At 35.0% G+C, this 27,672-nt stretch overlaps 3 protein-coding genes across 12 annotated transcripts in view; 1 reads left to right on the forward strand and 2 right to left on the reverse strand.

The window, feature by feature from the left end:
- Positions 1–350: 350 nt before the first annotated feature.
- LOC131806530 (UDP-N-acetylglucosamine transferase subunit ALG13 homolog) lies at positions 351–1,018 on the forward strand. The gene has a single exon (XM_059130710.1). The coding sequence runs from the start codon at positions 476–478 to the stop codon at positions 989–991; it is 516 nt and encodes a 171-aa protein (XP_058986693.1). The 5' UTR covers positions 351–475; the 3' UTR covers positions 992–1,018.
- A 2,585-nt stretch (positions 1,019–3,603) lies between these two features.
- LOC101894206 (V-type proton ATPase 116 kDa subunit a 1) overlaps positions 3,604–27,672 on the reverse strand; it is a 31,956-nt gene continuing 7,887 nt past the window's right edge. For 4 of the 10 annotated variants that reach the window (XM_059130734.1, XM_059130736.1, XM_059130738.1 and 1 more), the window contains exons 2-11: positions 17,552–17,815; positions 17,313–17,489; positions 17,121–17,249; positions 12,214–12,311; positions 11,959–12,000; positions 7,930–8,056; positions 6,420–7,853; positions 5,906–6,110; positions 4,149–4,320; positions 3,604–4,083 (exon numbers count right to left, since the gene is read on the reverse strand). In XM_059130734.1, coding sequence (XP_058986717.1) covers positions 3,972–4,083; positions 4,149–4,320; positions 5,906–6,110; positions 6,420–7,853; positions 7,930–8,056; positions 11,959–12,000; positions 12,214–12,311; positions 17,121–17,249; positions 17,313–17,489; positions 17,552–17,668 — 2,613 coding nt within the window. In that variant the 5' untranslated portion in view covers positions 17,669–17,815 and the 3' untranslated portion in view covers positions 3,604–3,971. Of the gene's footprint in view, positions 4,084–4,148; positions 4,321–5,905; positions 6,111–6,419; positions 7,854–7,929; positions 8,057–11,958; positions 12,001–12,213; positions 12,312–13,226; positions 13,382–17,120; positions 17,250–17,312; positions 17,490–17,551; positions 17,816–20,510; positions 20,587–27,672 lie in introns of those variants that run through there. The other 6 variants (XM_059130741.1, XM_059130733.1, XM_059130743.1 and 3 more) reach the window with 6 other exon arrangements.
- Positions 25,669–27,470, reverse strand: LOC131806547 (uncharacterized). Its single transcript, XM_059130744.1, has 2 exons — positions 26,101–27,470; positions 25,669–25,953 (listed from the first exon to the last, which is right to left on the reverse strand). The coding sequence occupies exon 1, from the start codon at positions 27,340–27,342 to the stop codon at positions 26,110–26,112; it is 1,233 nt and encodes a 410-aa protein (XP_058986727.1). The 5' UTR covers positions 27,343–27,470; the 3' UTR covers positions 25,669–25,953; positions 26,101–26,109.

Raw genomic sequence — 27,672 nt, forward strand, 5'->3', positions numbered from 1 at the left:
CAAGTCTATAGTAGCAACTAGTTCCGCGCTCTTTAGTGAAGATGTTCAATTTTCTCATGTCTCATTCGTAAACAACAGAGTACCCGGAGTCTTTGCTTTCTGTTTATTTTTTATCGGGTATTCCTTTGTGGCCTTCATATTCGTTTCGTTGGGACGTTTTTCATTTTTGTTTCCAACGCTCGCAACGAACTAGTTCCGGGCTCTTTTAGTGAAGATGTTCAATTTTCTCATGTCTCATTCGTAAACAACAGAGTACCCGGGCGTTATGCATTACACTCATTCGTAAACAACAGAGTACCCGGAGTCTTTGCTTTCTGTTTATTTTTTATCGGGAATTCCTTTGTAGCCTCCATATTCGTTTCGTTTTTGTTTCCAACGACAATCAACTCCTGAACACCGACGTGAGCATTTCAGAGAACGACTGATCAAGACAATCTTGGAAAAGTTGGAAAAATATACACTTAAAACATTCCCAATGACACCACCAATCACAACTGTCTATGTTACTGTGGGAAGCACAAAGTTCGATTCCCTCATCAGGGAAATGACCAGCGATGACATTTTGCAGCTTCTGAAAAAGAAAGGTTGTAAACATCTGATCCTTCAGGTGGGCAAAGGTAACAAAGTTGATGAGGCGGCAATAGCAGCAAAGCATGGCATACAAGTGGAACAGTATGATTTTAAAATCGAGCCAAAACGTATGGACATTATTAATTCAGATTTGGTTGTGGGACATGCAGGCGCTGGCACTTGCTTGGATATTTTAACTGCCCGCAAACTGGGCGTTTTGGTCATCAATGACCAATTGATGAATAATCATCAACAGGAATTGGCTTTGCACATGAAAAAGGAGGGCTATCTGCAGTGTTGTACTGTCAATGAGCTGAAGACAGCGTTGGAAAGTGTACTTGTGGACAAACAGAATACCTATGAGCCCGGAAAGAATATGGATAAATTTGTAGAATTTATGGATAATTTATTAGTTAATTAAATAAATATATGTATGTATGTATAGTTATGCAATATAATTGCCTGGGAGGTAGTTAATTTGAATTATTTTAACATGTTTGTATTTAAAGTTATTTCAATAAATCAATTATACTAGGAAAGAAGATTTTGTGAAATCTCACATAATAGTAGCGCCCTAATTGATGTATTTCAAAGGCCTGAAATACATTTCCAAACCAGTTGAAAAGAAGCCCTTTTTCGTCTAACAAAACTTTCAATCTAAATGTCCTTGATGTAAACAATTTTGACCCTTGTTGGGGTGGTACCAGAAGGAGTGGACCGATATATTCCATCTTCACATCAGACCTCGGATTAATAAAAATATTGTGATGTGTGTAATTCGAAGACAATCGGAAACTTGCATAACATTTTATAAGAGTTATAATTATTCAAAATTTTGACAGTTTGTGGGGAAGGTACTTGATGGAGGGGACCGATATTTTCTATTTTCGCACCTGACCTAGCACTGATACAAATATTAGGATTTGCAAAGTTCGAGCAAAAACGGAAAATCCTTTCTCTGCAACAAAGTCAAACGCCATAATTTTTAAATTTTATCTAACGAAAGCAAAAAATGTGACAATTTTAGAATAAGTTTAGATTTGTTCGAATTGGTCACGTTTGACACGAATTATGGCCTTCAAACGGCCAATGAAACCGTCACACGCTGCCCGAATGTTGCTCTGCGGTATTTTGGCCCAGATTTTGGTGGCCATTGTGCGCTGGAAATGAAGCGAGGAACCTCATTTTGTAACCATTCTTGTGTGGCACGTGCTGAGTGCGATGGTGCTGAGTCCTGTTGGAATGTCCAAGGTCTGCGGCCAAAATGTTTGCGCGCCCAAGGCTTTAATACACCCTCCAGAATATTTTCGCGATAATATTCGACCCCACACCCTCACCATGGCCGTCGCTTGAGTCCTGGTGGCCAACCGAAGGTGCACATTTTCAGCTGACATATTTGGCAAGTAAACACGATCATTTTGTTTGTTTACAAACTACTGGACAACGAATGTTTTCTCATCGGAGAAAACCAAATTCGGCAGTTCACCACTTTCGGCAAAGCGAAGCAACTCTTTAGCTCTTTTGAGTCTATTTTCTTTCTGTTGCGGTGTAAGTTCTTGGACTTTTTGGAATTTCAATGGCTTTACCCCGAGCTCATTTTTGAATCTTTTCCAAATGGAATATTGCGATATGTTCAGTTCACGAGCCATTTTTCGGCCACTGCGACAGGGGGTCTCGATCAAGTCGCTTCTTTTCTTTTCGAACCATTTCTACTGACGTTGCTGTTTTCTTCCGTCCACTTCCTTGACGTCGGGCTACGCTACCAGTATCATGGTAACGAGCGATGGTACTAGACACAAAAGATTTATTCACATTTTAATGCTGGAGTGCTCTAACAATACCAACTTGTGGTTTTCTAGCCAAATATAGAGAAATCATCCAATCACGCTTGAATTCCATCACGAATAACTTTTTTTTCTGGAAAATTCTCACCAAAGGGCTTTTATACGCTTGCAAACAATATAATGACATGTCACTGGAATAATTTTAACAGCTGTAGGTCTAGTGGCTTAGAAATGACAGTAATCTGAATTTGGTTGCAGTTTTTTCATCCCACCCTGTATAGTAACAAGATGTCTCCTTAAGACAACAGTGAATTTTAAAGTATTTTCGTGTTTTTATTCTTCCCTCCTCATTTTTAATGCTTGCGAGAGAATATGGGGGAGAATTTTTCTACCTAAGAAGGCACATAAATGCTTCTTGACCAATAATCATACGAGGCCAGATCTTAACATTCTTAATGATGCATCCATTGATGTCTGGAACCATTTCGTTCTTTGAGTCCACCTCTTTTGATGTTGAATCGACCATCAAATGTCAGATGGTACACCAATCTAATTGAAATTAAATGACAAAAATAAAACGACAACAATTTCTGGGCTTTGATAAGGAATATTTACTATTCCAAGCATTTATTTTATTTATTATTTCAATGTTATTCTTTAAATTTTAAATATTATTAAAGCATTTTATCATATATATATGAATATTTGTTTTTTTTTTTGGAAAGCAACATTTACTACATACTGGTAAAGTATTTCATACGTGCAATGTCATGAAACAATTATATAATTAATATAAATTTAGTAGTATAGTTTGATAATTAAATAAATGTAATGTTTTATTTGAATTGTTAATAGGTATATTTTAATAAGGTTATTGTTATTGTAATTAATAAATATGATTGTTGTAGTTGTAGTTGATTTGGTTATTGTATTTCATATCGAAATTTCTTTTTAACTATATAACTTTTTTTTTATTATTAAATTTCTCTATTTTGAAGAAAAACGTTACTTTTCTTGTTCCACTTAAGTAGACTATAATTATATATTGTATGTGTAAATTGTTTAACTAGTTACCCTTAGTAATCTCATGCTATGCGGTATGATGCGTTTAATTTTCTATGTTTTTTTATGTTCGGATGTTGTAGAATGATGTTTATTATTATTATTTATTTTGCAAACAATACAGGAAATATCTGATGTATATTTTGTTGGATGACATTTTTATGCATATATGATGTTGTTGTGTTTATTTTGTTAAAGATAATTACGAATACAATATATCTAGATACCATAGAGATGGATATTTATATAAATTTGTTAATCTTTTATTTTATGAAGTAAACATTTAACATTAAAGAGTTTGTGTTTTCATTTAGCTACTATAAATTCTTCTTTATGTATTTGTAATAAATTCATTGAATATTTGTTTTTCTTTTGTTTTTTTGTTTTAAAGATTATATATGAGACTCAAAGTTTGCTATATCATACTAATAATAATATTATATTGTTGTATATATGTGTGTAGTTACTGCTCTTGTATAAGTTGTTGTAATATAATTATTGGTTTCAACTTTCAATTATTATTTGTTTATCGGTGTTTTTATTAATTTTTTCAATTTACTCATTTTCTGCTGAACTGGCAGCACTGCCATTCTCAATGATGGCATCGAATGAGAAGGGTTGGAATGCATAGCCGGTTCCTTGGTAAAATTTACTTTGGAACTCAACCCTAGAAGGAGACAAACAAATGAATTAATATTTTTTATAAATACAAACACCAATCGATTGTCTTACCAATGCAAACGTAATGTATGCAAAAATGCTGATAAACCTTCCATCAGCACTAAAATGCCAACAGTCAAAATAGCCCAGAAAGCAAACACAATTGTCAGCATAATGCCTCCGAACCAGCCTTCCTGTTTCAAGCCAATCGACAATACCATGTTCCACAAGACTTCAGCAAGTTCTAAAATATACATAAAAGAAAATATATTAATGTACAGGGTGTGATGAAAAAACTGCAACCAACTTCAGACTGCTGTCACTGATCCGGCAGCTGTTAAAATTATTCCAATATTGTTTACAAGCGTAAAAAAATTTTGGTGAGGATTTTCCAGAAAAAGTTATTATTCTATTTCTATCCTATATATTTAGCTGGAAACTATCGTAAGGGCACTCCAGCATTTAAATGTGAATAAATCTTTTGTGTCTCGTACCATCGCGGGTAGCGTAGCCCGACGTCAAGGAAGTGGACGGAAGAAAACAGCAACATCAGCAGAAATGGTTCGAAAAGTAAAGAAGCGACATGATTGAAACCTACCAATATAGGTAAAGCCATTTATATTCCAAAAAAAAAAAAAACAAGAACTTACACCGCAACGGAAAGAAAATAGACTCAAAAGAGCTAAAGAGATGCTCCGCATGACCGAAAGTGGTAAACTGATGAATTTCGTTTTCTCCGATGAGAAAACATTCGATGTCCAGCTGTTTGTAAACAAACAAAATGATCGTGTTTACTTGCCAAAGAGGTCAGCTGAAAATGCGCACCTTCGGTTGGCCACCAAAATCTCGGCATACCAATCCGTTGGACTATTGTGTCTGGAGTATTTTGGAAAGCAAGGTTGGAACTAAAAAATACCAAAGTGTTGACCACCTCAAGCAAGCTCTTCGCCGCGAATGTTCCAATATACCGCAGAGCAACATTCGGGCAGTTTGTGACGGTTTCATTGGCCGATTGAAGGTCATAATTCGTGCCAAAGGCGACCAATTCGAACAAATCTAAAATTATTCTAAAATTTGATGCTATTTCCGCTATCATTTGCTTTCATTCAATAAAATTTAAAAAAGAAACTGAGACTGGCCATTGGACAGAATGAAATTCAAAGATGGGAGATGGACAATATTTGTCCACTCATTCTGATACCTCCCTCACAAAATATCAAAATTTTCAAAGAAAATAATTTACTACACAGAAAGGGAAAGAATAATCCGATTTTGCTCCAACTTTGCAAATTCTAATATTTCTATCAGTGCTATATCAGGTGCGAAAATTGACAATATCGGTCCACTCCATCCAGAACCTCCCCCACAAAGGGTCAAAATTTTGAATAACTATAACTCTTTTAAAATGTGATGTAAGAGTCCGATCGTCTTCAAATTACACACATCACAATATTTTCATTAACCCAAGGTCTGGTGTGTAGATGGAATATATCGGTCCACTCCTTCTGATACCTTCCCCACAAAGGGTAAAATTTTTGAATACTCATGAAGCTCATTAAAAACATCAAATTAACATCCGATTGCATTCAGACTTGGCGCATCTCAATATTTACATAAACACAAGATCCGTTATAAATATGGTAGCGATCGGATCATTCCTTCTGGTACCTCCCCCACAAAGGATCCAAGTTTTTAATAACAAAAACGAACATAAAATTTGAAATAAGCATCGGGTTCCCTTCAAATTACACACATCACAATATTTTTATTGGCCCAAGGTCTGGTGTGGAAGAATAACGGTTATAATATGAAAAATGTGCAATACTTACGGGCATGAGCCAGCGACAAGGCCCACAAACGCAAATAGGATGCAGTGTGTGAGACAGAGCCGAGGACATATTCAATGGTATGAATTCCTTGATGGATGAATATTTCCGACATTTCTTCCTCATCGTGGTGACCACCAGCACCATGGGCAGCTGGTTGCCCGTTAGACATACCAACTTCAGCATCACTACCGGTTATTGGTTGGACCTAGAAAATTAAGCAAAATAAATATTCAATTTTACAAAATACTTTAAGATCGATTTCTAAAATTTATTCTATTAAAATATTGTTATGGACCACAAAGAACTAACCTCTTCCTATAAGTATTTGTTATACGTTAAGAAATGTTAAAAAAGATAAAGAAATTTTGCAGATTTAATAAATTGCCTCTTTTGTTTCAAGAAATGAATGACATGAATGGGCGAATTAAAAAACAAAAAGCAGTGGCGTGATCCATGAAATGTGATGAAGAAAGTTCTTAAATGTGTCTTAAAATATATATATGCACGAACTTACATTGGCATGTTTGCGTTGCTTCATTATCTGCAGGGGTTTGCCCAAGAGCATAACAGGAATGCAAGACAATGCCACAAGTACGAAAACCACCTGGAAGAAATGCTGGCCGCCAAACATATAAACTTCACAACCCTCCGGAACCGGTTTCGGAGTATTAAACAAGACCATGTCAATGAATGTAATCAAAATCGATGGAGCACAAGAAGCCGAATAAGGTGCTGCAGATAAAAATAAATGTATTAAAATAACCAAAAAACAATTCCTCCACAACTTACGTTTATTGGTAGCAGCATAGCGATTCCATTTAATGAACATCAACAAAACCATGTAGAAGAACAAAAACAACAAGAAAATCAATTGAGGAATAAACTCAAAGATCAGTGACAAACGATTCTTGAAATATGTGTGGTTGTGGTAGGACATGGCGACACCAAAGATCATATGGATCACACCGAATATAATGGAAATTTTCATTTTGTACGCATTCTGGAATATAATCTTATTGGCTCCGGCCACCTGCCATATGGGATCCATGCCGAACGGGTACGGTGTACCCAAATAATCGCTTGTCTCCGGATTCAATTGTAGATATTTATTTTCCAATACCGTCGACTTGTTGTAATTCACCTCCCAATGTGAGCCAAATATGTTGAGGGATTTCGAAAAGATGTCATTGTAAATTAGACCCGTATACATGGAGAATACACCCATTAAGAAGATAATGTAACGACCGCCAAAAAAGATATTCCAAATTTCATTGTCCGTCTTTTGGGCTGCCAAGCCTTTTTCCTTGCGTATCATCCACAGACCGAACAGGGCCATAATGGCACCATGGCCCAAATCACCAAACATCACGGCAAACAAAAACGGGAACGTAATAATGGTATACGGAGCTGGATTCATTTCGCGATACGTGGCCACACCATAGGCATCGATTAGAGCCTGAAAAGCTTTGGTAAATTTATTGGTGCGATTATAGGTGGGGGGATTTTCAAATGTCTGCATGCGATTCAAAATAGGCGGTACAGAAGAACCCGATCTCTCGGTACCACGACGCAATGCCAGCTGAATGGTCTCAATGTCCAGTACGGGCACCCAACACTCGGCAATCAAACACTTTTGTGTTACATCCAAATTGAAGAGGTTCAGTGTATGATAAATGGCCTTGATTTTGCGAACCTTGACAAACCAATTTTTCAAATTTTTAGCAGCTGCCACCAAAACACGGTGACGATGATCTTGAGTTTGGCCCAAAACCGTGTTCAAATCTTCAATGCGTGTCATTACACCCATTGCCATTTCACGACGATCGGCTGGTGCCTCGGGACAGGGATAGAGAGTTGCCCGGAAACCTTCACAGATCTTCTTGACACGTGTTTTCAATTGATCACCTTGGAAGAAGATGATGAACACCGACTTGTAGACTTGATCGCCCTGCAAGCAAAGCAAAGGGTAATTTATTAAAAAATAATAAAAATAATGATTCAAATGTGTATTCTATTATCCTTACATTTGATGGATCCTCCAAAGGAGATTCAATCATGGCTTGTCTTAGGAAAACATTGCCACGGCAAGCACGCCATAACATACGCTCAAAAGCCGGCAATTTCTCTCGTGATATAACGCCAGCCACAAAACTGTTGTTTCCAGAAAAATAAAAGACGTATTAGTTGGTGTCATATGGAGAGGATGTATCAACATATATATGTATGTGTGTGGATAAATATTAGAAAAAAAACATTAGTAGATGAAAACATTACTATTCTCATTGCGTAGATTGATGTAAAATTGGAATGGAACTTTAGAAAGGATTACAAACAAACATACATAAAAAACTTTTGAGGTGAAAAAGAAGTTTGTGTGAAATATGAGGCCCACGTGATATCCTGCGAGTTGTTCGTAAAATATAAGATTTATAAAATTACATTTTTAAAAAATTCTCATTCGAGTCTTCACATAGACCTTAAATATGCCTATTACCCGGTAATTTGATGTTCCCGGAAATTGAAAAAATAGTTCGTCAACAGTACTATGTCTGTCTGGTTACTTTTCATGTAGGAATTTTGTTGAGACAACTTTCTGAGAGAGTAAGGTAGTTGTATTCTCTTTTGCAAAAAGAGGCATGGAGCTGGGGATTTTGATAAGTTGTTTGCTTTCTGAGCTTGTTGCTGAGCATTTCTGTTTTGGCGCTTTATGTATAAAAAACAAGTGATATAGCATAAATCGGTATTGCCGACAGAGATTTATACCCCCAGCCTTGAGTAATGATTATTTAAACTGTTGACCCTTTATGGAGCAGGTTCCGAAGCAGTTGGGTAATATTAAAGGCCTGCACAAGACGAATTGTATGAATTATGCTTTTTTCGACACACTGACTTTGTCTATTCAATCATGCGCTATGTATTTGATAGGCAATGACAACCAACAACATCCCCCATTTTGATTCATGTGTGCCATTGTCTAAGGTTCGATCGTGACATGGCTGACTCGAATATTTGCATGGTGTTCTCCATAAATGCAGGGTGTCAACGATCACATCGAACCGTGTCATCGTCAAATTGTGTGTCATTTGTGTACGTGTGCTTAAATATTGAGAGTGTGTGTGTGTGTTACTTTCGACGGTGAGGGTGTGTTTTTGAAGTAACAAACACCGCGAGTTCAATAACAAAATGTGCATAGACATCAACAAATGAATAGAAAAAATGAAATATTTACTGAACAATCCCAATTTGTTAGTGATTATCATAAAATTTTGGTCATAAAAAAGAGGAAAATATTGTATGCCTATTTTCAATCTACATAAAGTGTTCTTTTAAAATTAAAGTCTGTGGGCAGAGATTTGACTCTCATTCAATAACAGAATATGCACAGAATTGAACAATGGAAGTATATAGTGTTGTTACGTGAATTACAGTATCATTCATTCTCATTTACACATCACTACCGGAGGCAAACATTTACGAAATCATAATCAAAATAAGAAAATTTTTCAGGCAATTATTGTTTTTTATAAGGATTAACATTTTAAATTGTTTCGTCAATAACCACGAAATGTGAAAATTTTGTGTGGACCAATTAGAAATACCTTTAATATTTTAGTATTCGCCAAGAAATTCTTTATTACAATTTTTTTCACATATCGGAAAAGCAGGTAGCGATTGCGCTTTGCCTTCATCACGTGTGTGTCTTTTTCGTTGGCAATTGTTTCATAATTGTTGTTGTTTTTTTGATAGAACATTTTTGTATGACACACTATTCAACATACCCTTTTATTGGTCATTACATGTTATGACGATAGGTTTGAGTGTGACCGACATGACGAGACATCGAGCATTTAGTTGGATGTCACGTACTGTTATGCGTTTGATCAAACAGGGCACAACATGACGAGCGTTTTCTCTCCATGGCATAAATAGAGAAAATTGTCACATTTGCAGCCCTTTAGGTAATATTGAACAATTCGTATCTGACATAAGACTGATAAAAATATTACAACGTACCAGATTTGGACTATATCGGATTCTACTTATACTTTATATGTCATATGTGTAAATTTTTTGTAAAATATGCGTGAGGTAACAGATACAGCGGACCGCAGTATTCCATTCTCATAATTCATCTAATACAGATAAAAATAATTTGAAGGAAATCGAACATTCATATACAATTTTATACTAAATCATAAATTTCTATAAAGTACATATTCATATCCGATTTCTGGTTAAGGGTGAGGTAACAGAAGGGGATGGCAGATATACATCCCCTTCACAACAGATCCTGCGTTGGACAAAAAATTTGGATGTGTGAAATTTGAAGACCTTTGAATGCATATTTCGATTTATTTGAGCGTTTTGTTTTTTACAAATCTTGAACCCTATGTGCGGGAGGTACCTGAAGAAGTGGTCCGAACTCTACCATATTTTTAACAGATCTTGTGTTTGTGGAAGTATTTAAATGTGCCAAGTCTAAATGGAATCGGATGCTAATTTCGTGTTTTATGCGCTCCATGAAAATTCAAAATATTGACCCCTTGTGGAGGAGAAAGACCAGATTGATATACCCCAATTTTACGCCAGACCTTGGCTTAATTCAAATATTGTGGTGTGTGTAATTTGAAGAGAACTGATGCTTATTATGGATTTTATGATCGTTTTGGCTATTCAAATCTTTGTCCATTTCTGGGGCAGGTACCAGAAGGAGTGGACCATCTTCTCACCAGACCTTGGGTTAATAAAAATATTGTGATGCGAGTAATTTGAAGACAACCGAACACTTAAATCACACTTAATTTATGAGACTTATAATTACTCAAAGTTTTGACCCTTTGTGGGGAAGTTACTTGATGGAGTGGACCGATATTGTACATTTTCGCACCTAACCTAGAACTGATGCAAACATTAGGATTTACAAAGATGGTACAAAATCGGTTTATACTTTCTCTTTCTGTGCAGTAAATAATTTTCTTTGAAAATGTTGACATTTTGTGTGGGAGGTATCAGAAGGAGTGGAACGATATTGCCCATCTTCGAATTCGATCTAAGTTTGACAATAATATTAGAATGTATCGGATACTCCCTTCGAATGTTATTGAGCGCACCAGCCAGCTAGGCGGATGGACGGACATCGCTTGATCGAATCCGAATGTCCTGAACGGATTTGGTCCCAAGAAACCTATGGTCTAAACTCGTTATTTAGATTAGACACGTTTTGGCCGTTTGGACGATTTGGTCCAAAGAGACCTATGGTCTAAACCCGTTATTTATATTATACACGTTTTGGCCGTTCAGTACAAGAACTGTCAAAATTTCTCTCTCGAATCGCTCTCTTTTACAGATATTTGTGTAGACGACTTCTAACAAATTTTAGGGTAACCAGACAGATCTAAAAAGCTGATGAAATTTGATATGACTTTGATGAACTCATAAATGAAAATATAAGACCCTTGAAGTAATATTCCATAGATAGTTAAGGGTTCCCCTTTCAAATTTCTTCTAGAATGCAGATAAAATTTGATATGACTTTGATGAACTCATAATACCTTTAGAGATCCTCCACAGAGAAAAGAATTTTAAAAGATCTTCTGCAGTTACAAGAAAGTTAAGAGAACTGATAGATCACCCTTTGAATTCTTTTAACTACAAAAGTGTTTAAAAATTGTTTAGGAGTTTTATAGAACATCATATATAACTTTATAAAGATCATTTTTAAATCAAGTTCTTCTTTTTCTGACAGACATTCAAATATACTTTAATGGATGACAACAAACCTTTAGACTTGAGAAAATAGTGTGGCAAATTTTGAAAATAATATTAAAATATGATGCTCATACGAAATGATTGTTTTTTGTTTTAACTGAATACAATTGAAAATGGAAACGAGAAATGACCAGCATTCTACACATTTTTATTAAAAAGTACACGACAACTAGCAAACAATGGAAATTAAAAAACAAAAGGTGGACAAATGACTTATGTATGTATGCATGTATGGACATTTTTCATTTGAATAGATACAACAAATTAACGCTGATGGTACCAACCATGGATAATAATCTTCACGCTCGTTTGATTTTTCCATAAATCTAATGGAAGCAGTTACACATAAAAATATATAAATAAATAAACAATTTAGAAATTTTGATAAAACCAGAAAACATTTTTTTTTTTTGGTACGGAATTTTGTGAGACTTGTTATTTTTTGGCCAATTGATTTGGTTATTAACCTCAACTTTTTTTCTTGATTGTTAGTAACGCTCACAGCACTAGCAAACTGTAAATAGCCGGAAAATACATACCCTAATTGTACGGGACCCATGGAATGACCAGTGCGTACTTCATCGGTTATTAAGGCACGTGTCATCGATTCGGTTGTGGTATTGAGACCACCTTCTTGCTGCCAAATTAATGGGGATTTTTTGTTTTAAATAAAATTGTAAACAAAAAAATAATAATGTGACACAATAGCTATTTATGTCTAGAACTAGTTTCTTGTACTAAATCTAGGGGAATTAGTGATTTGTTTTTGTTTTTTGAAAACATAAATAAATTAAAATACACACAAAACATTTAAGGACATAACATATGTAGGTAATATAAACCATAACCACCAGAGTAAACATTTGCCACATGTCTTGGTCATTTTTCAAACAACCCACCACCAGTATATTTAAAATTCGAATGTAAGGATATAATAATGGAGCCCGGGAATGTTTAAGCATATCCTTTTCTAAAAAAATGAAAAGCCATGTGCCAATACACTGTGTACCAAATTCGCACTAAAGACTGTTCATTTCTTTGGCTAATAAAATTTTTAGTATATCAGATCCTGGAATTCGTAATCACATGAGTTAACATTTTGCATTTAGCCTTGGTTCTATGTTACTACTCGTTGCCACAAAAGTTATCATAGAATTAAGGAAAGAAGCACAATTCAACAACTTCATCTGGCCACGATTCCTTGGAATATGATTACCCCTTAATGGGCTTTGTTCGTTCGTAATAAATATGTGCATTTTTCATATATATATCATTTATATATGTTAAAAAAATAAGAATAATCAAACAGAGCGATTAGAATTATTATTGTTGCATGATGACTGTATGATGAGAGAGAGAGACAGACGGAGAGAGCGCAAAGCATATATGACTAACATTTTACAAAATTAACGAAAAAAAGGTAACACAATTTCAAATAGTAATGTTTTCAATTCTTTTCTTTGTTGGTTTGTTCAATTTCCATCATTTCTGATTTTCTTTGAAATGCAATTTGTCAAGTTTTTGATTTGTTTTTTTTTTTTAATATATTTACCCCAATTTTAAATTTTGTCCTGGTTGGCTGGCCCGTACGCCTGCATCTTCTCCCAGTAACTGAGCCTGTTCATCCTCATTTTGATTGTCGGCCATCTGTCGGTAACGTCGTGATTTATAGTGGGATGTTGTATTATATGATATTGTCGGGACCGCCTGGCAACACAACCGTTTGGATTTTTGTTGTTGTTGTTGGGAATGCAATGCAGTGGGATTTAATTGGGGATGGGAAGCGGGTTGGATAGGGAGGGAGGGATGGTGGCCAAAACCAATACGTTTTGGTTGTCAAAACATTCAGGATTATCGAATTGCAGGATTACAGTTGGCAATAGCAAATTTTAAAATTGCACCGCGTTCATTGGAATTTCATTATAAACAATAAACGAATTGTTTTTTTTTTTTTTTTTTTTTGTTTTCGATTACAAACCGAAAATGATAAAAAAAATAAAACATAACATTTAACCAAAGAAAATCAGTATGCATGAAAAAAAATTAATAAAACAAAATTAACTAAAAAAACTGTTTGCATTAACCAGATAGGATATATAGCACGACTGTACAGCATATTATTATTCTTTTTTTGTTTGTTTAGGAGAAAGCTTAAAACAAAATACATACATATATGTATCTGTGTGCGGGAGTTGTAAATATGATAAAGATTACAAATCAAATAATTTTCTTAATAAATATTTGAATTTAAAGTTGTACACGTATATTTATTAAATATTTTTAATAAAAAAAATGTAGTTTGGCAGAAAAACGAAGAAAACAACTGGTCTTACAGTGTCACGTTGTAAATACACATTGGTATGAACCAAGGCCCATAAGGACGAAAAAAAAAATACTTTTGTCAACAATTTAACAATAAGCTTTGTAGTTTTTACGCTATTGCAATTTGAGTTTCTTCTAAAATCAAATTATATTCATATATAGTCTTAGAGTAGGCCTAGGCTAGTTGCTGTTGTAATAACTTCACATGGTTTGTTTCATTTCTGCTAAATCGGTTATAGCTTTAGCATTGCGCGGACCAGTATCACACGCCTTCCTGACGTAACTCACATCTTCGTCAATTCGTGCCCAATACGAGTTAAGACTACTGCATCATCCTGAACCTATGTCTAGGCAGCCGACTCCATTATAGCTTTGGGCCTCTCAGTCGATTTTGCCGACAGATGTATACCCCAGCGTTGTGGTTTGATTATTCAAAATTTTGACACTTTATGGGGGAGGTTTCGAAGCAGTTGGCCAATATTGAGCAAGTGATATAAATATTAAAACGTGCCAGATTTGGACTATATCGATTACTTCTTTATATATCGACAACTGAGATATGGACAAATTTTGGAAAATGTGGAAATATGCGTGAGGTGGCAGATATAGCGGGCCGAAGTATTCCATTTGTATACTTCATCTAATACTGATAAAATATTGGTATTGGCAAAATTACAAGAAAATCTAACATCCAATTTATATCCAATTTTATTCCAATTTTCTGGTTGAAAGAAATATTTAGATATATAATTTTTTTGCAAGTTATGATAGATATAAGTATTGTAAATTGTGACCCTTTGTTGGGGAGATACTGAAAGGAGTGGACCGATATATTCCATCTTCACACCAGATCTAGGGTTAATAAAAATATTGAGATGTGAGTAATTTGAAGAGAACCGGATGCTTATTTCGGATTTTATCTTCGTTTTTGATATTTAAAGCCTAGACTTTGTGGGGGAGGTACCACAAGGAATGGTCCGATTACTACTGTATTTTTAACAGATCTTGCGTTGATGGAAATATTGAAATGTGCCAAGTCTAACTGGAATCGGATGTTAATTTCGTGTTTTAAGAGCTTCATGAATATTCCAAAAATTTACCCTTCGTGGGGGAGGTACCAGAAGGAGTGGACCGTGATAGTCCATCTTCACACTAGACCTTGGATTAATAAAAATATTGTGCTGTGTGTAATTTAAAGACAATCGGTCACTTACATTACATTTTATAAGAGTTATAATCATTTCAAATTATGAGCGTTTGTGGGGGTGGTACGTGATAGAGTGGCACCTGACCTAGCAGTGATAGAAATATTATGATATGCAAAGTTTGAGCAAAATCGGACTATCCTTTCTCTTTCTGTGCAGTAAATTTCTTTGATAATATTGTGGAGGAGGTACCAGGAGTGGACCGGATGTGTAAATTTGGATCAAAACCGAATTATCCTTTCTCTTTCTGTGCAGTAAATTATTTTCTTTGAAAATATATCTATTATATGCGGGAAGTTACCAGAAGGAGTGGACCGATTTTGTCCTTCTCCGACCTCTATCTAAATTTGACAATTATATTACGATGCACCAAGTTTGGATCCAATCGGATACTCCCTTCGAGACAGACAGACGGACGGACGCACATCGCTAGATCGTCTCCAAATTTCCTGAAATGGATTTGGTCCAAAGGCACGTTTTGGCCGTATCAAATGATATATACCTTTTGTAATCATATGACTGAGGTATAATGAAACACAATTACACTTAATTTCAACTTAATGGAGTGCACTGCTTCCAAGATCAACCATATGAGAAGAGCAATAAGGAAAAATATTAAAAATGATTCTTTTTTTTTTTTGGTGAAATATTTAGAATACCTATTTTATTTTTAATACCCATTCGGAGCTTTTGTTTCATCTAAAAAAAAATTCAGAAATTGTTTCTGGGATATAACGTAGATTTTTGAAAAAAAAGAATTGCAAGAAATTTTTCGATGTCATCAAGTAATAAACATCTAAAATTTGCTATATAACAGTTTAGACGACATCTGCTAATCCGATTTTTTGAAGATAGCATTCTCTTGTATTTATATTCATTAGTCCATGGTACTGTATTAATGAATTTTGCCAAAAACATACAGGTATTAGCTTAAATGCAGTAGTGAGCTTAGACATTTCAGTTTGCAATTTTGTGCCTACCCAAAACTAGCGTTTTAAATACATTTCTATTTTCAAAAAACAATTGTAGCGAAAGTCAATATACAATGTAATATATTTGGGTTGTAGTATTTTTCACAGTTAGTGTAATACGTATAGGCGAAAGAGAAGTTTATGTTCAAAAGGTATAGTTAAAGGATAGCAAAAATCAATTGTTTAAAAAGAAAATAATAATTTTTAAAAGCCTATTTACATTGTCTTGTGGTATGTGGATATGAATAGGAGAAATTACAAATTGTGTTAGAAGAATAATTAAAAATGCACATATTTTAAGTGTTTGAATTTTCGAAAAATTTTGTTTTCAACAGTTTTCAAAAACAAATACGCCGATACTCTTTCCCAATTCTGTGGTAGGTGGTTTTCCTTTTCTTTTTTGTTTTGTAAAATCATACAAATATAAACTAAAAATTGTTTAAGAAGTTAGAAAAAGCATTAAAAGTTAAAAGTTGGAAATTGGTTTCTTTGTTGAAATTGTAAATTGCTGTTTTCATTTTGTTTTTTTTTTTTTCGTATTTATAATCATGCTGATTGCTGCCATTACCCTTTTCTTGTTTTACAAACCCAAACCAAATTATTTCGATAAGTTTGTTAAATCAATAAAGAAAATTAACTAAAATTATGATCACAACCAAATAAAAAAACATAAATATACACATAAGAAAGGAAATAATACAACAATAGCCATACAACATAACTATACAAAAATAATAATAACAATAAAGAAATTTATTACAACAAATATGTGCGTCGTCCCTCAGTTGTGTTGTCAAAGGGTTAATTACAATTCATTAGATTTTTTGGTTTATATACAAAAAAGATTGTTTTACACTTTTTTGCTTTACATAGAGATTTCTTTTATCAGGAATTATATACCACAAAGTTTATTAGAGAATACATTTTATTGAGGACAACTCAACTTACCTCATCAAAGAAAACTTGAGTTTTACGTAGAATATGTTTCAATTCCGTCAACTCCAGGAAATTGCGTTTCAAGGCCTCAGCATTTTGATTGACTTCGCGTAATTCATTTTCCAATTTTTCAAAGGTTGCCTTAAAGTATCAAAATAAAAAAAATGTCAACGATATTCCACAACAGAATATTTAAAAATTTACCTCCAAATCAATCATTTCTCTGGGCTGGGGTGCTTCTGGACTTTCTCCTGTGTCTAACATGGGGATGCCATCCTTTTTGATTTCCTTTTCCAAATATCTCAATTTACGTTCCATTTCATCGCAACGCCTTACCTCGTTGACAAACTTACGTTGGAAAGCATTTACATCAGGATTTAGCTAAACATTTAAGCATTGGTATTAATTTCGACTTCTTAAAACAGTTTGTATTCTTTACTTACATCTCTAAACTGAACTAATCCCAATTCACCCAATTCTGAGACACAGGCATAGGCCGCTTCACTTTGCAGAAATAACTGACAAAGCGTCATTTCCTCACTGCGAAACAGAGAACCCATTTTGGAATGATGTGTTCTGCTTCCTCTTCTTCACTAACAACGTTGTTGCAATTAGGACTCTTTTTTCGCTTCTTCTTTTTTTCTCGTATATTCAGCAAGCTTATGGGTTCTGTCTGATTATGTGAGAACTAAATTAAAATAAAATATCTGCAATGAAAGGAAAGAGGGAAAATGTTTTAAGTAAAAATATAAAATATGGAAAGGATTTGAAATAAGATAAAAGAATATGTAACTAGTTAATAGAATATTATGAGATACAAAAATATAAATAATTTCCGGAAAGAACCTTTCTATCCTCCCACTAGCCAAAAGGGATGGCTAATTCTATTAAAACAAGTAAAATAGTATCAGTCGTTTTTGCCGACAGATTTTTACCAGCCTTGAGTTATAAATATTCAAACTGTTTACCCTTTTGGAGGATGTTCCGAAATATTCCACTTTATCTAATACAGGTTAAAAATATTGGTACGTACAAAATTTAAAGGAAATCGAACACATATATCCAGTGTTATACGAAATTTTAAATTTCAAATAATTACATATTCATATCAGATTTCTGGCTAAGGGAAATATTTAGATATTGCAAGTTGTATAGCATCGCCGACTTGTTTCGCAAATTATGGCAGGAGCAGAAGGGGTTGGCAGACATATATCATGTTCGCAACATATCTTGTGTTAGCAAAAATATTTGGATGTGTGAAATTTGAAGAGAATTGGATGTTTATTTCGCTTTTTTGAGCGTTTTGTTTTTCAAAATCTAAAACCCTATGTGGGGAGGTACCAGAAGAAATGGTCCTTTCTCTACCATCGGATGTTAATTTCGCGTTTTAGGAGCTTCCTGGATATTCAGAATTTTGATCCTTCGTGGGGAAGGTACCAGAAGGAATGGACTATTTTAGTAGTGTTAGTAGAAATAATAGGATCTGTGAAATATGAAGAAAATCGAAATGCAGAAGGATTGGACCGATTTATTCCATCTTAACACCAGATCTTGGGCTAATAAAAATAATGTGATGTTCGTAATTTGAAGACAATCGGATTCGCAAAGTTGGATTATCTTTTCTCTTTCTGTGCAGTAAACATATTTTCTTTGAAAATGTTAACATTTTGTGGGGGAGGTGCCAGATGGAGTGGAGCGATATTGCCCATCTCCGAACTTGATTTAAGTTTCACAATAATATTACGATGTACCAAATTTGGATCAAATCGCATACTTCCTTCGAGAGTTATCGCAGGAACCTATGGTTCCTATGTTTGCAGTTGTCGCAATGGTTTCACTCTGGATGAAAATCATCACAACTGTACCGAGACCAGTTGTAAATTAGAAATCACCAATCCATATGGTGTCATCTCCAGTACCCTTTATCCCGAGGATTATCCGCGCAACATTTATTGCTACTGGCATTTCCACATGGTCTTGGGTCACCGCATCCACCTGACATTTCATGATTATTAATTGGAAAATCATCTGGAGTACATCTATGACTATGTGGGTATCCACAATGGCAAGTCAGAGAATAATTCCTTTTTGGGTATATATTGTAGTGGAAGGGAACCAATATGATATGTTTATCGTTCTGAAAACGGATGCAGGGTTGCAGCGTAAGGGGTTTATGGCAATATATTCAAGTCGTAAGTGGATAAATATTCATTTAAAAAATAGGTTAATAATTTTTCAGCAGCCAGACGGACGGACATCGGCAGATTGACTCCAAATGTCCTGAAACGGATTTGGTCCAAAGAGACCTAAGGTGTAAACCATTATTTCGATGAGGCACGTTTTGGTCGTATCAAATGATATATATCCTCTCTAGCCATATGGCTGAGGGTATAAATAAATAAGAAATTAGTATGTCATACCAAGAAATCGCATGGCCTATGCTAGAGATTTATCAGAGGCTTTGTGGTATGGTATGCTAACCAGTAACATACGCAGTGTGAGAGTCATGAGATTCCAGGCCTCCTCCGAAATGACAATTTTGTGTAATTTTTTTTTACATTTTTTATTTTCTGAACAGTTGGCTCCCCCGAAATGTTTTTGAAATGCATTTCTGTGTACTTTCCTGAATGGAATGTTTTTTCATAATTCTTATGATTTTAAAGAAAATATAGCAAGGCTAGACCACAAAATCTGAATCCAATTTTACAAATTATGGATGATATATGGAGATGGACTAAATATAATGGTTTTTTACAGCAATGAATGCGATATGTATTACAAAAATACATGGGCAGACAGCGACATGCACAGACGATGTTAAAGATTCTTTAAAATATGGCATATTTACATTTTACATGTAATAAACTATCTCAATTCATATTGAAAACAATTTATCGACATCAAAAGTATTTCGGTAATATTGGTTGAATGAAGCTATTGAAGTTGTCTAACATTCCCAGAAAACAGTTGGTGTCCCCATTTTAAGTTGTAAATCTAATTGGTATTGACAGCATAGTGGCGTCACCTATTTTGCCCATTAGCTGTGTCATGGTACACTTTTTCATTTTTTTCGATAGCACTAATGGTATGAGAAATTAAAGCGTTCTCAAAACATTTACATTTGCTGCAAACCAAGGACACGATTTTTAGGCATTTAAACCCTTAATGTTTTATCAATGCAATGTTTTTTTGGGATTTGAAAAGGTTTAGACAAATTATTGAGCACAAGAATTTTTCATTTGAAAGACTTCTAAGCTTATTTGTCTGTAATTAGCATTCTGTTAAACTAAAAATTAGTTCTCCAATCAATTTTTCCACTTTTTTTCTTGTCCACAACCACAATAAAATTTATTCACCTATATTTTTTTTCTTCTTCAAACAACCATTTTAACAAATACTCACAATGAACTTAACGTGTAAGCGTCTACTATTCAACTACATAATAAGTTTCTCTTGTAGTATTTTATGTGGACGACGAAGAAAAAATAAATCCAGCTTCTGCGCACAATTTACTCTGTGATGTGTGCCTCAAATTATCTGCGGTTGAAGCGTTTTCAACAGCAGCAAAAAAAAAATTACCTCAATTTGGAAACAACAACACCAACAACAGCAACAGTGTATGTGATAATAGTTGATAATGTTGTTCGTTCTCATCCTTGCGTTTACCTCACATGCAAAGAAATAAGCCTTAAGCTCTTCCTTTTTGGTTATGTTTTTTTTTTTTTTTTCAACAAACAACGCTTAGACATTTTTAATCAGATGTTGAAATGTAATGTAAATATGTTCGTTTTTCTGCATGTTGAACAATTATTATTTTCTATTTAATGTTATGCTCTTCAAAACAAAAAAAAACAGCAAAAGGATTTTTATAGTAAAAAAACCTCCAAAAAAATAACATCTTCATATTGAGGATATAAAGAGTTGTGAATGGGACCAGCTTCAAGTGGAATGTATTTAAGGCTGAAGTGACTAATGCGTTTTATTTACCCTTCAGGCCAAGGAAATTTTAAAACCACTGGAAAGGGAGTTTATATAAATAAATGAAGTTTATAAAAAATTAATGAAATTAAATAAATTTTAATTAAAAATAGAACCACATCGCAGGCCACATATTCTACAGTCCCCATTTTAGAGTTAAATTTTGAGTTCTTCAACTACATTTACTTATGAAGTTCTCTTCATTTTAGTACTAGGGAACCGCATCAAATGAAAAAAATTTTTAATTTAGATATGCTTTGGTTCAGTTCAATTTGACTTTTCCAATATGGATCCCTTTTTTGAGTAATTGAATGTCACATATTTGAATTTTAAAGTCGTTCCGTTGGACATTTGTGTATTTCCTTAGATATACGGTCGTTAAAAATATCATTCCATAAATGGTCAATGTGCAGTGGTTCACGTTTTATATACCCTCAGCCATATGGCTACAGAGGGTATACATCATTTGATACGACCAAAACGTGCCTAACCGATATAACGATTTTAGACCCTAGATCGCTTTGGACCAAATCCGTTTCAGGACATTTAGAGTCGATCTAGCGATGTCCATATACCGGTCCACTCCTTCTGGTACCTCTCCCACAAAGGGTTGAAATTTTGAATATTCATGAAGCTCATAAAAACGATATTAACATCCAATTCCATTCAGACTTGACACATCTCAATATTTCCATTAACACAAGATCTTTTATGAAAAAGGTACCTCCCCCACAAAGGGTCAAAGTTCTGAATAATCAAAACGATTATAAAATCCGAAATAAGCATTCGGTTCTCTTCAAGTTACACACATCACAATATTTTTATTAGCCCAAGGTCTGGTGTGAAAATGGCATATATCGGTCCACTCCTTCTGGTACTTCCCCCAAAAAGGGCCAAAATATTGAGTATCCATGAATTTCATAAAACCCGAAAATAACATCCGATTCCATTCAGACTTGATACATTTCAATATTTCCATCAATACAAGATCTGCTATAAAGATGGTAGATATCGCACCATTTCTTCTGGTACCTCCCCCACATAGGGTTCAAGATTTTGACAAACATTACGTTCAAAGAAAGCGAAATAAGCACCCAAATCCGTCCATCCATCTTCTCAAATTTCCCACGTGCAAACATTTTTGCTAAAACTAGATCGGTTGTGAATCCCTTCCCTTCCAACACCCTTCTGGTAACTCACCCACAAAGAGTCACAATTTCCAATACTTATATCTGTTATAAGTTCCGTAACAAGTCAGCGTTTCTCTACAACTTATTATATCTAAATATTTCTCTTAACCAGAAATCTGATAAGAATAAGTAATTTATCGGAATTTATGATTTTAGATACAAATGGATATAAGAGTTCGATTTCCTTTAAATTTTGCACATACCAATATTTTTTTGAAGTTCGTAATGGGTACTACAGCCTATGACAGAAAATTATTACTATATTACGGTACCTCCCGATATTCGGTATTTTGATGATTTTAGCGACATTATTCACCGGAATTGTTTAAAATTTGGTATTTGAAGATCGTAATGGGTACTACAGCCAATGACAGAAAATTGTCTGTGCAGGTCCACGTCTTCGCATAGCTCCAATATAACGGTACCTCCCTATATTCCGTATTTTGACATTTCATTTCATTTCATTTATTTACCTTTCAAAGAAATATAAATAAGCCCACAGGGCCCATAACTTATATTATCTATCTACAATACCCTAACATAATACAAATTCAATGATTAATTCAAACTTAATAAATAACATATTAAACCTAATAATTTATCTTAATAATTCACGAGAAGCTCGAACCCTACACCTCAATTCACCATCACCAACTAAACAATAGTCTAGTAGAGCAGTGAAAAAGTGTAGCAGAAACGAGCTAAAAATAAGAGATAACTATTTTATTACTCACAAAACAGAGTATAAAAACTCACATTATACCCTACAAATAAAATTAAGAAGATAATATAGTGGCTCCCCAGCCCAAACAAAAAGAAAAGCAAAAAGAAAAACCCATAATAAACCGACGCAACCACTACAAAAACATAGCCTACATATTTAGGCGAAGGTATTCAATTACTTTAACCCTAAACAGATAATTGGTATGGGCAAAAGTACGTAAGGCCAAAGGAAGCTGATTCCACAATCTCACCGCCCTAACCACAAATGATCTCTCACCAATGGAGGACGAAAACCTTGGACACAACAATTGAGGATTTCGAGATGATCTACAAAACACAAAGTTGTCACGAAGAGGCGAGTCAAAATTGCACATAACACTGTAATGAAATTGAAGAATACGAAGATCAACGTAGCTGCTAAATGGCAATCCCAGGAGATCATTAACAAAACAAGAAACATGATCACCACGACGCAAGCCATACACATAACGAACAATCGAATTTACCGCCCTACGGATACGTTGCATTTGAGAAGAAGTAGTACCGGAGACTACCTCTAGACAATAATTTACCTGCGATAGCAGCAAGGATACAACCACTCTCTTCCTAACATGACAAGGCAAATAAGCATTAAGACAATACAGCCTCCGCAGCTGAAACCTTATGCGACAAAGCAAGGAATCAATGTGTCTCTTAAAGTCCAACTTCCGATCAATTATAATACCAATGCATTTCATTTCATCAACAAATTTCACTAACGCAGAACCCACAGTAATATTAAGAGAACCACCATTACCATGATCATTGAACAGCATAGCTTTAGTTTTATTCCAATTAATCATAAGGCCATTTAGCGAAATCCACGACGAAAGAGACAAAACAATAGAATTAACCAATCCTTCCAACCCAGCAATATCAGCCTCTCTGAAGAAAACATGAATATCATCTGCATACAAAAACAGACAACACCTGTCATCAACAACTGAGTGCACAATGTCATTAATGAACATAATAAATAACAACGGTCCCAGTACAGAACCTTGCGGGACTCCACATTGGACACTACAAACTTCAGACGAAACACCCAAATGAACAACAAACTGAGACCTACCTTCCAAATATGAAGCCATTAAACGACACGCAGAAGATGAAAAACCAAACTTAAACCTCAGCTTGTCAAGTAAAAGGGAATGGTTTATCGAATCAAAAGCCTTTGACAAGTCAAGGCCCAATAATAACCCAACATCAGATGAATTAAATACATCTCTAATCATGTCAGTAAGATATAATAAGTGTGTGGTCGTACTACATCGTCGCCGAAACCCAAACTGAGAACTACTCAATAGCCTACGATCATCAAGGAAGTCAACAATCGCTTCTTTAATAATACGCTCAACGACTTTTGACATAGCAGGTAGAATGCTAATGGGACGCAGATTCGGCAAATCAAATGATTCGCCAGTTTTCGGCACAGGAACAATTCGTGCAACCTTCCACGCCCGAGGAAAAGTAGATGTCATAAAAATCGAGTTAACAAAATGCAGGAAATGACAGGAAATGTATGGAAATATAAGTTTAAAAAACTTTACTGGCACGCCATCAACCCCCACAGCTCCCGACTTAACTTTATTTAATGACCTTACAACATCAGAATAAAATATGCAATAAAACCGAAAAACATCATCTCCCACATGACCCTCACTATAAAGAGACTGACCACACTCACCCACAAAACCAGGATTCCCACTGGAAAAATAATGATTAGCAGCATTGACATCAATTGGTGGAGCTTCATTATCACTACCCAAAACACCAAACGACTTTAGAGATTTCCACAGCTGATTATTACGCCTCTCATTCCTCATCACAGCCTTACAACGATTCCTATACATACAATAAATTATTCTATTACCCTCCATAGGTCGCTTGCGCCACTCAAAGTACGCAAGATCTCTAAACATCCGTGCCGATTTTACCACATCAGATTCCAACCATGCATCATTCCTGGGGTTGACCTTACGAACAGAAACAGGAACGAAAGACAATAGCGCGTTAAACAACAAATCAAATAGTGAAAGTTGACAATTCACATCAGAAGTGGAATATAAGGGGTTGAAGTCAAAATCAGATATGAAATTTAGAATGCCCAACCAATCCGCTCGGCCAAAGTTACGATACTCAATAAATCTCTCCTCTGAAAATACAGGCAGGTTAAGCGAACCAAAAACAAAGGCATGGTGTGATATACCAGGACATCGACCCTGAGACGAGAAACCCAAGGACAAATTATCACTAGTAAGGCAAAAATCAATTAACGAGGTAGAGTTATGGGCCAAATCATAATGGGTAGGTTTCATGTTATGCACAATAGTTAGCCCCAATGATCTGCATAATCCTCTCATCGAAACAGAGTTCGAAGACACAAATAAATTACAGTTAAAATCGCCAAGGACAATGATATTAGAGAAGCGATCAAACAAACTCTCATGTACATCACAGAAAGACTGAACATCGCCATGGGGAAGATATACTACCGCCACAAGCAAAACCAATGCCCCAATATTCAACTCAACACACACCGACTCACAAACACCAAAATTATTTGAACGAAAAACTACCTTATAAGGAATGCCACTACCAATATAGAGACATACCCCACCACCAACGATTTCGATGAGACTGCAGAATTAAGCCAAGATTCAGTGACACCAAAAATGCTGATACCACTACCAACCAGCAAGGATCGAAGCTCATCAATTTTATTATTGAATCTCGATGGGCGAATACTTTGGCAGTTCAAGTGGCCATACGTTAGTTTACCAGACAAACCCTCAAATAAGGGTTTAAAAAAGTGAGCGTCATTAATTATGGGTCCCAGATTATCATCAAGTGACATCAAACCAAATAAAGGGGCTGGGGAGCAAAATTATGTAAATTCGATTTCGCATCTTATACTAAAAATTGAAAAATATAAATATATAAATAAAAAAAAAATAAATAATAAATAATAATATGAAAGATTATTTAGAACAAATAAGCAATAATTTGCATCAAGAAAACAATTAAATTGCCAATGAGATCAAAACAAAATTAATATTTACATTACATGACTACACTCCCAGCAGCATATCACCAACCAACGGAGCACCACCCGGTTGCAGAGGACAACTACGAGCAAATTCAAGAAGCTCTTGTCGCTCAAAAATTGTTTTACTTCCATCAGCAAGTATTACCTCAACTTGAGGTTCATCACTATTTAACAACCTGAATTTCTTAATCTTCTTCTTCTTGAGCAGGCCTCTGCAGGCAAAGACAAGACTAGATGCCGATTTAACAAGATGATCATTTAAGTAGATACGGGACTCCAATAGACAATTCTCCATAACTTCTTTTAGGGTTACCTTCCCTCTTTTAACAAATCGGCGGATAAGGGAATCTCTTGTCTGAATAGAATTAAACTTCACCAAAACCGCTCTACGTTCAGATATGTAACAGCACTGCTGCATGTCGCCATGAGATAGTTGCAACCCACACAAATTAGCAACTTTAACAACAAAGCTCCTGAGGTCTTTAATATTTTCCGGCAAACCTCTTATAATGATATCAGCTCTGTTAAGCCTTCGCTGGAGCACATTGTTAAAAGACTCAAGCTCAGAAATCCTATCAGCAAGTTTCTTTTCTGCTAACAAAGCCGTACTTTTAACTTCAGAGACTGTCATCTTCAACTCAACTACGGCCTTTTTAAGCTCAACCACATCACGCTTTACCTCAGATATTTGTGCATTATAAAGATCAAACAGAGCATCAGTTTTGGCACGGAATTCAGACAGACATCTAGCCATATACGTGTCCATTTGTTGTTTCATAGACAAAATCAAGTTATCCTGCAGCTCTCGCAGAGCATCTGAATTCCCAACAAAATCACACGCAGCCACACCAACTGTCCCATCACCACCATTCAAAGAAGCATCAGCTGTGGCACCAACACTAGATGCATCAACTGCAGTGTTCGCTTTTGTTCCGCGATCAACCACACCAGCGTCACCACTACCACCAGCAGCCCGAACACAGCACACACAAGTGTATCTGAGTTGCTTATTTATTTTAGCCTCAGCCTCAGAAATGCCAACGCAATCCAAATGGAAAAAATTTGCACAGCCTTTGCAACCAATTTTATATTTGGATTTGGCAATATGATCCTTACAAATATTACAGGTCAATAGCGACGGCATTTTCAGGATTACCTTGGCAGATGCAAATGAATAAAAAAAAGAGCGCCAAACGAAAATGCACAGCAACAGGTTAAAAAGGTGAGAAGAAAAACCAACTCCACCAAAAGCCATAGCTCCAGACCTTCAAACACCAATATCCACAAGAAATAGTCCAGTCAATTTGTAAAAATCTCCAATTTTAAATATTTAATTATTTTCTTGACAGAGCTCAAATTTAATGCTTGTTCATTGCAGGGATCTATGAACCGAATTATTTATATTCAAGTTTCATATTGAATATTGCAATGACTTATGACAAAAGTTGTCTATGCAGGTCCACGCCGTCGTATAGATCCTAATATAACGGTTACATTCGATATTTTTAAGATTTTAAAAGAAATTTTAACGGATTTTATTTTTTTTTTAAAAATTGCCAAAATCGTTCCAAATGGCGGATGATAT

This window comes from Musca domestica, unplaced genomic scaffold (genome assembly GCF_030504385.1).
Source record: "Musca domestica strain aabys unplaced genomic scaffold, Musca_domestica.polishedcontigs.V.1.1 79, whole genome shotgun sequence".
Classification (NCBI taxonomy): Eukaryota; Metazoa; Arthropoda; class Insecta; order Diptera; family Muscidae; genus Musca; species Musca domestica.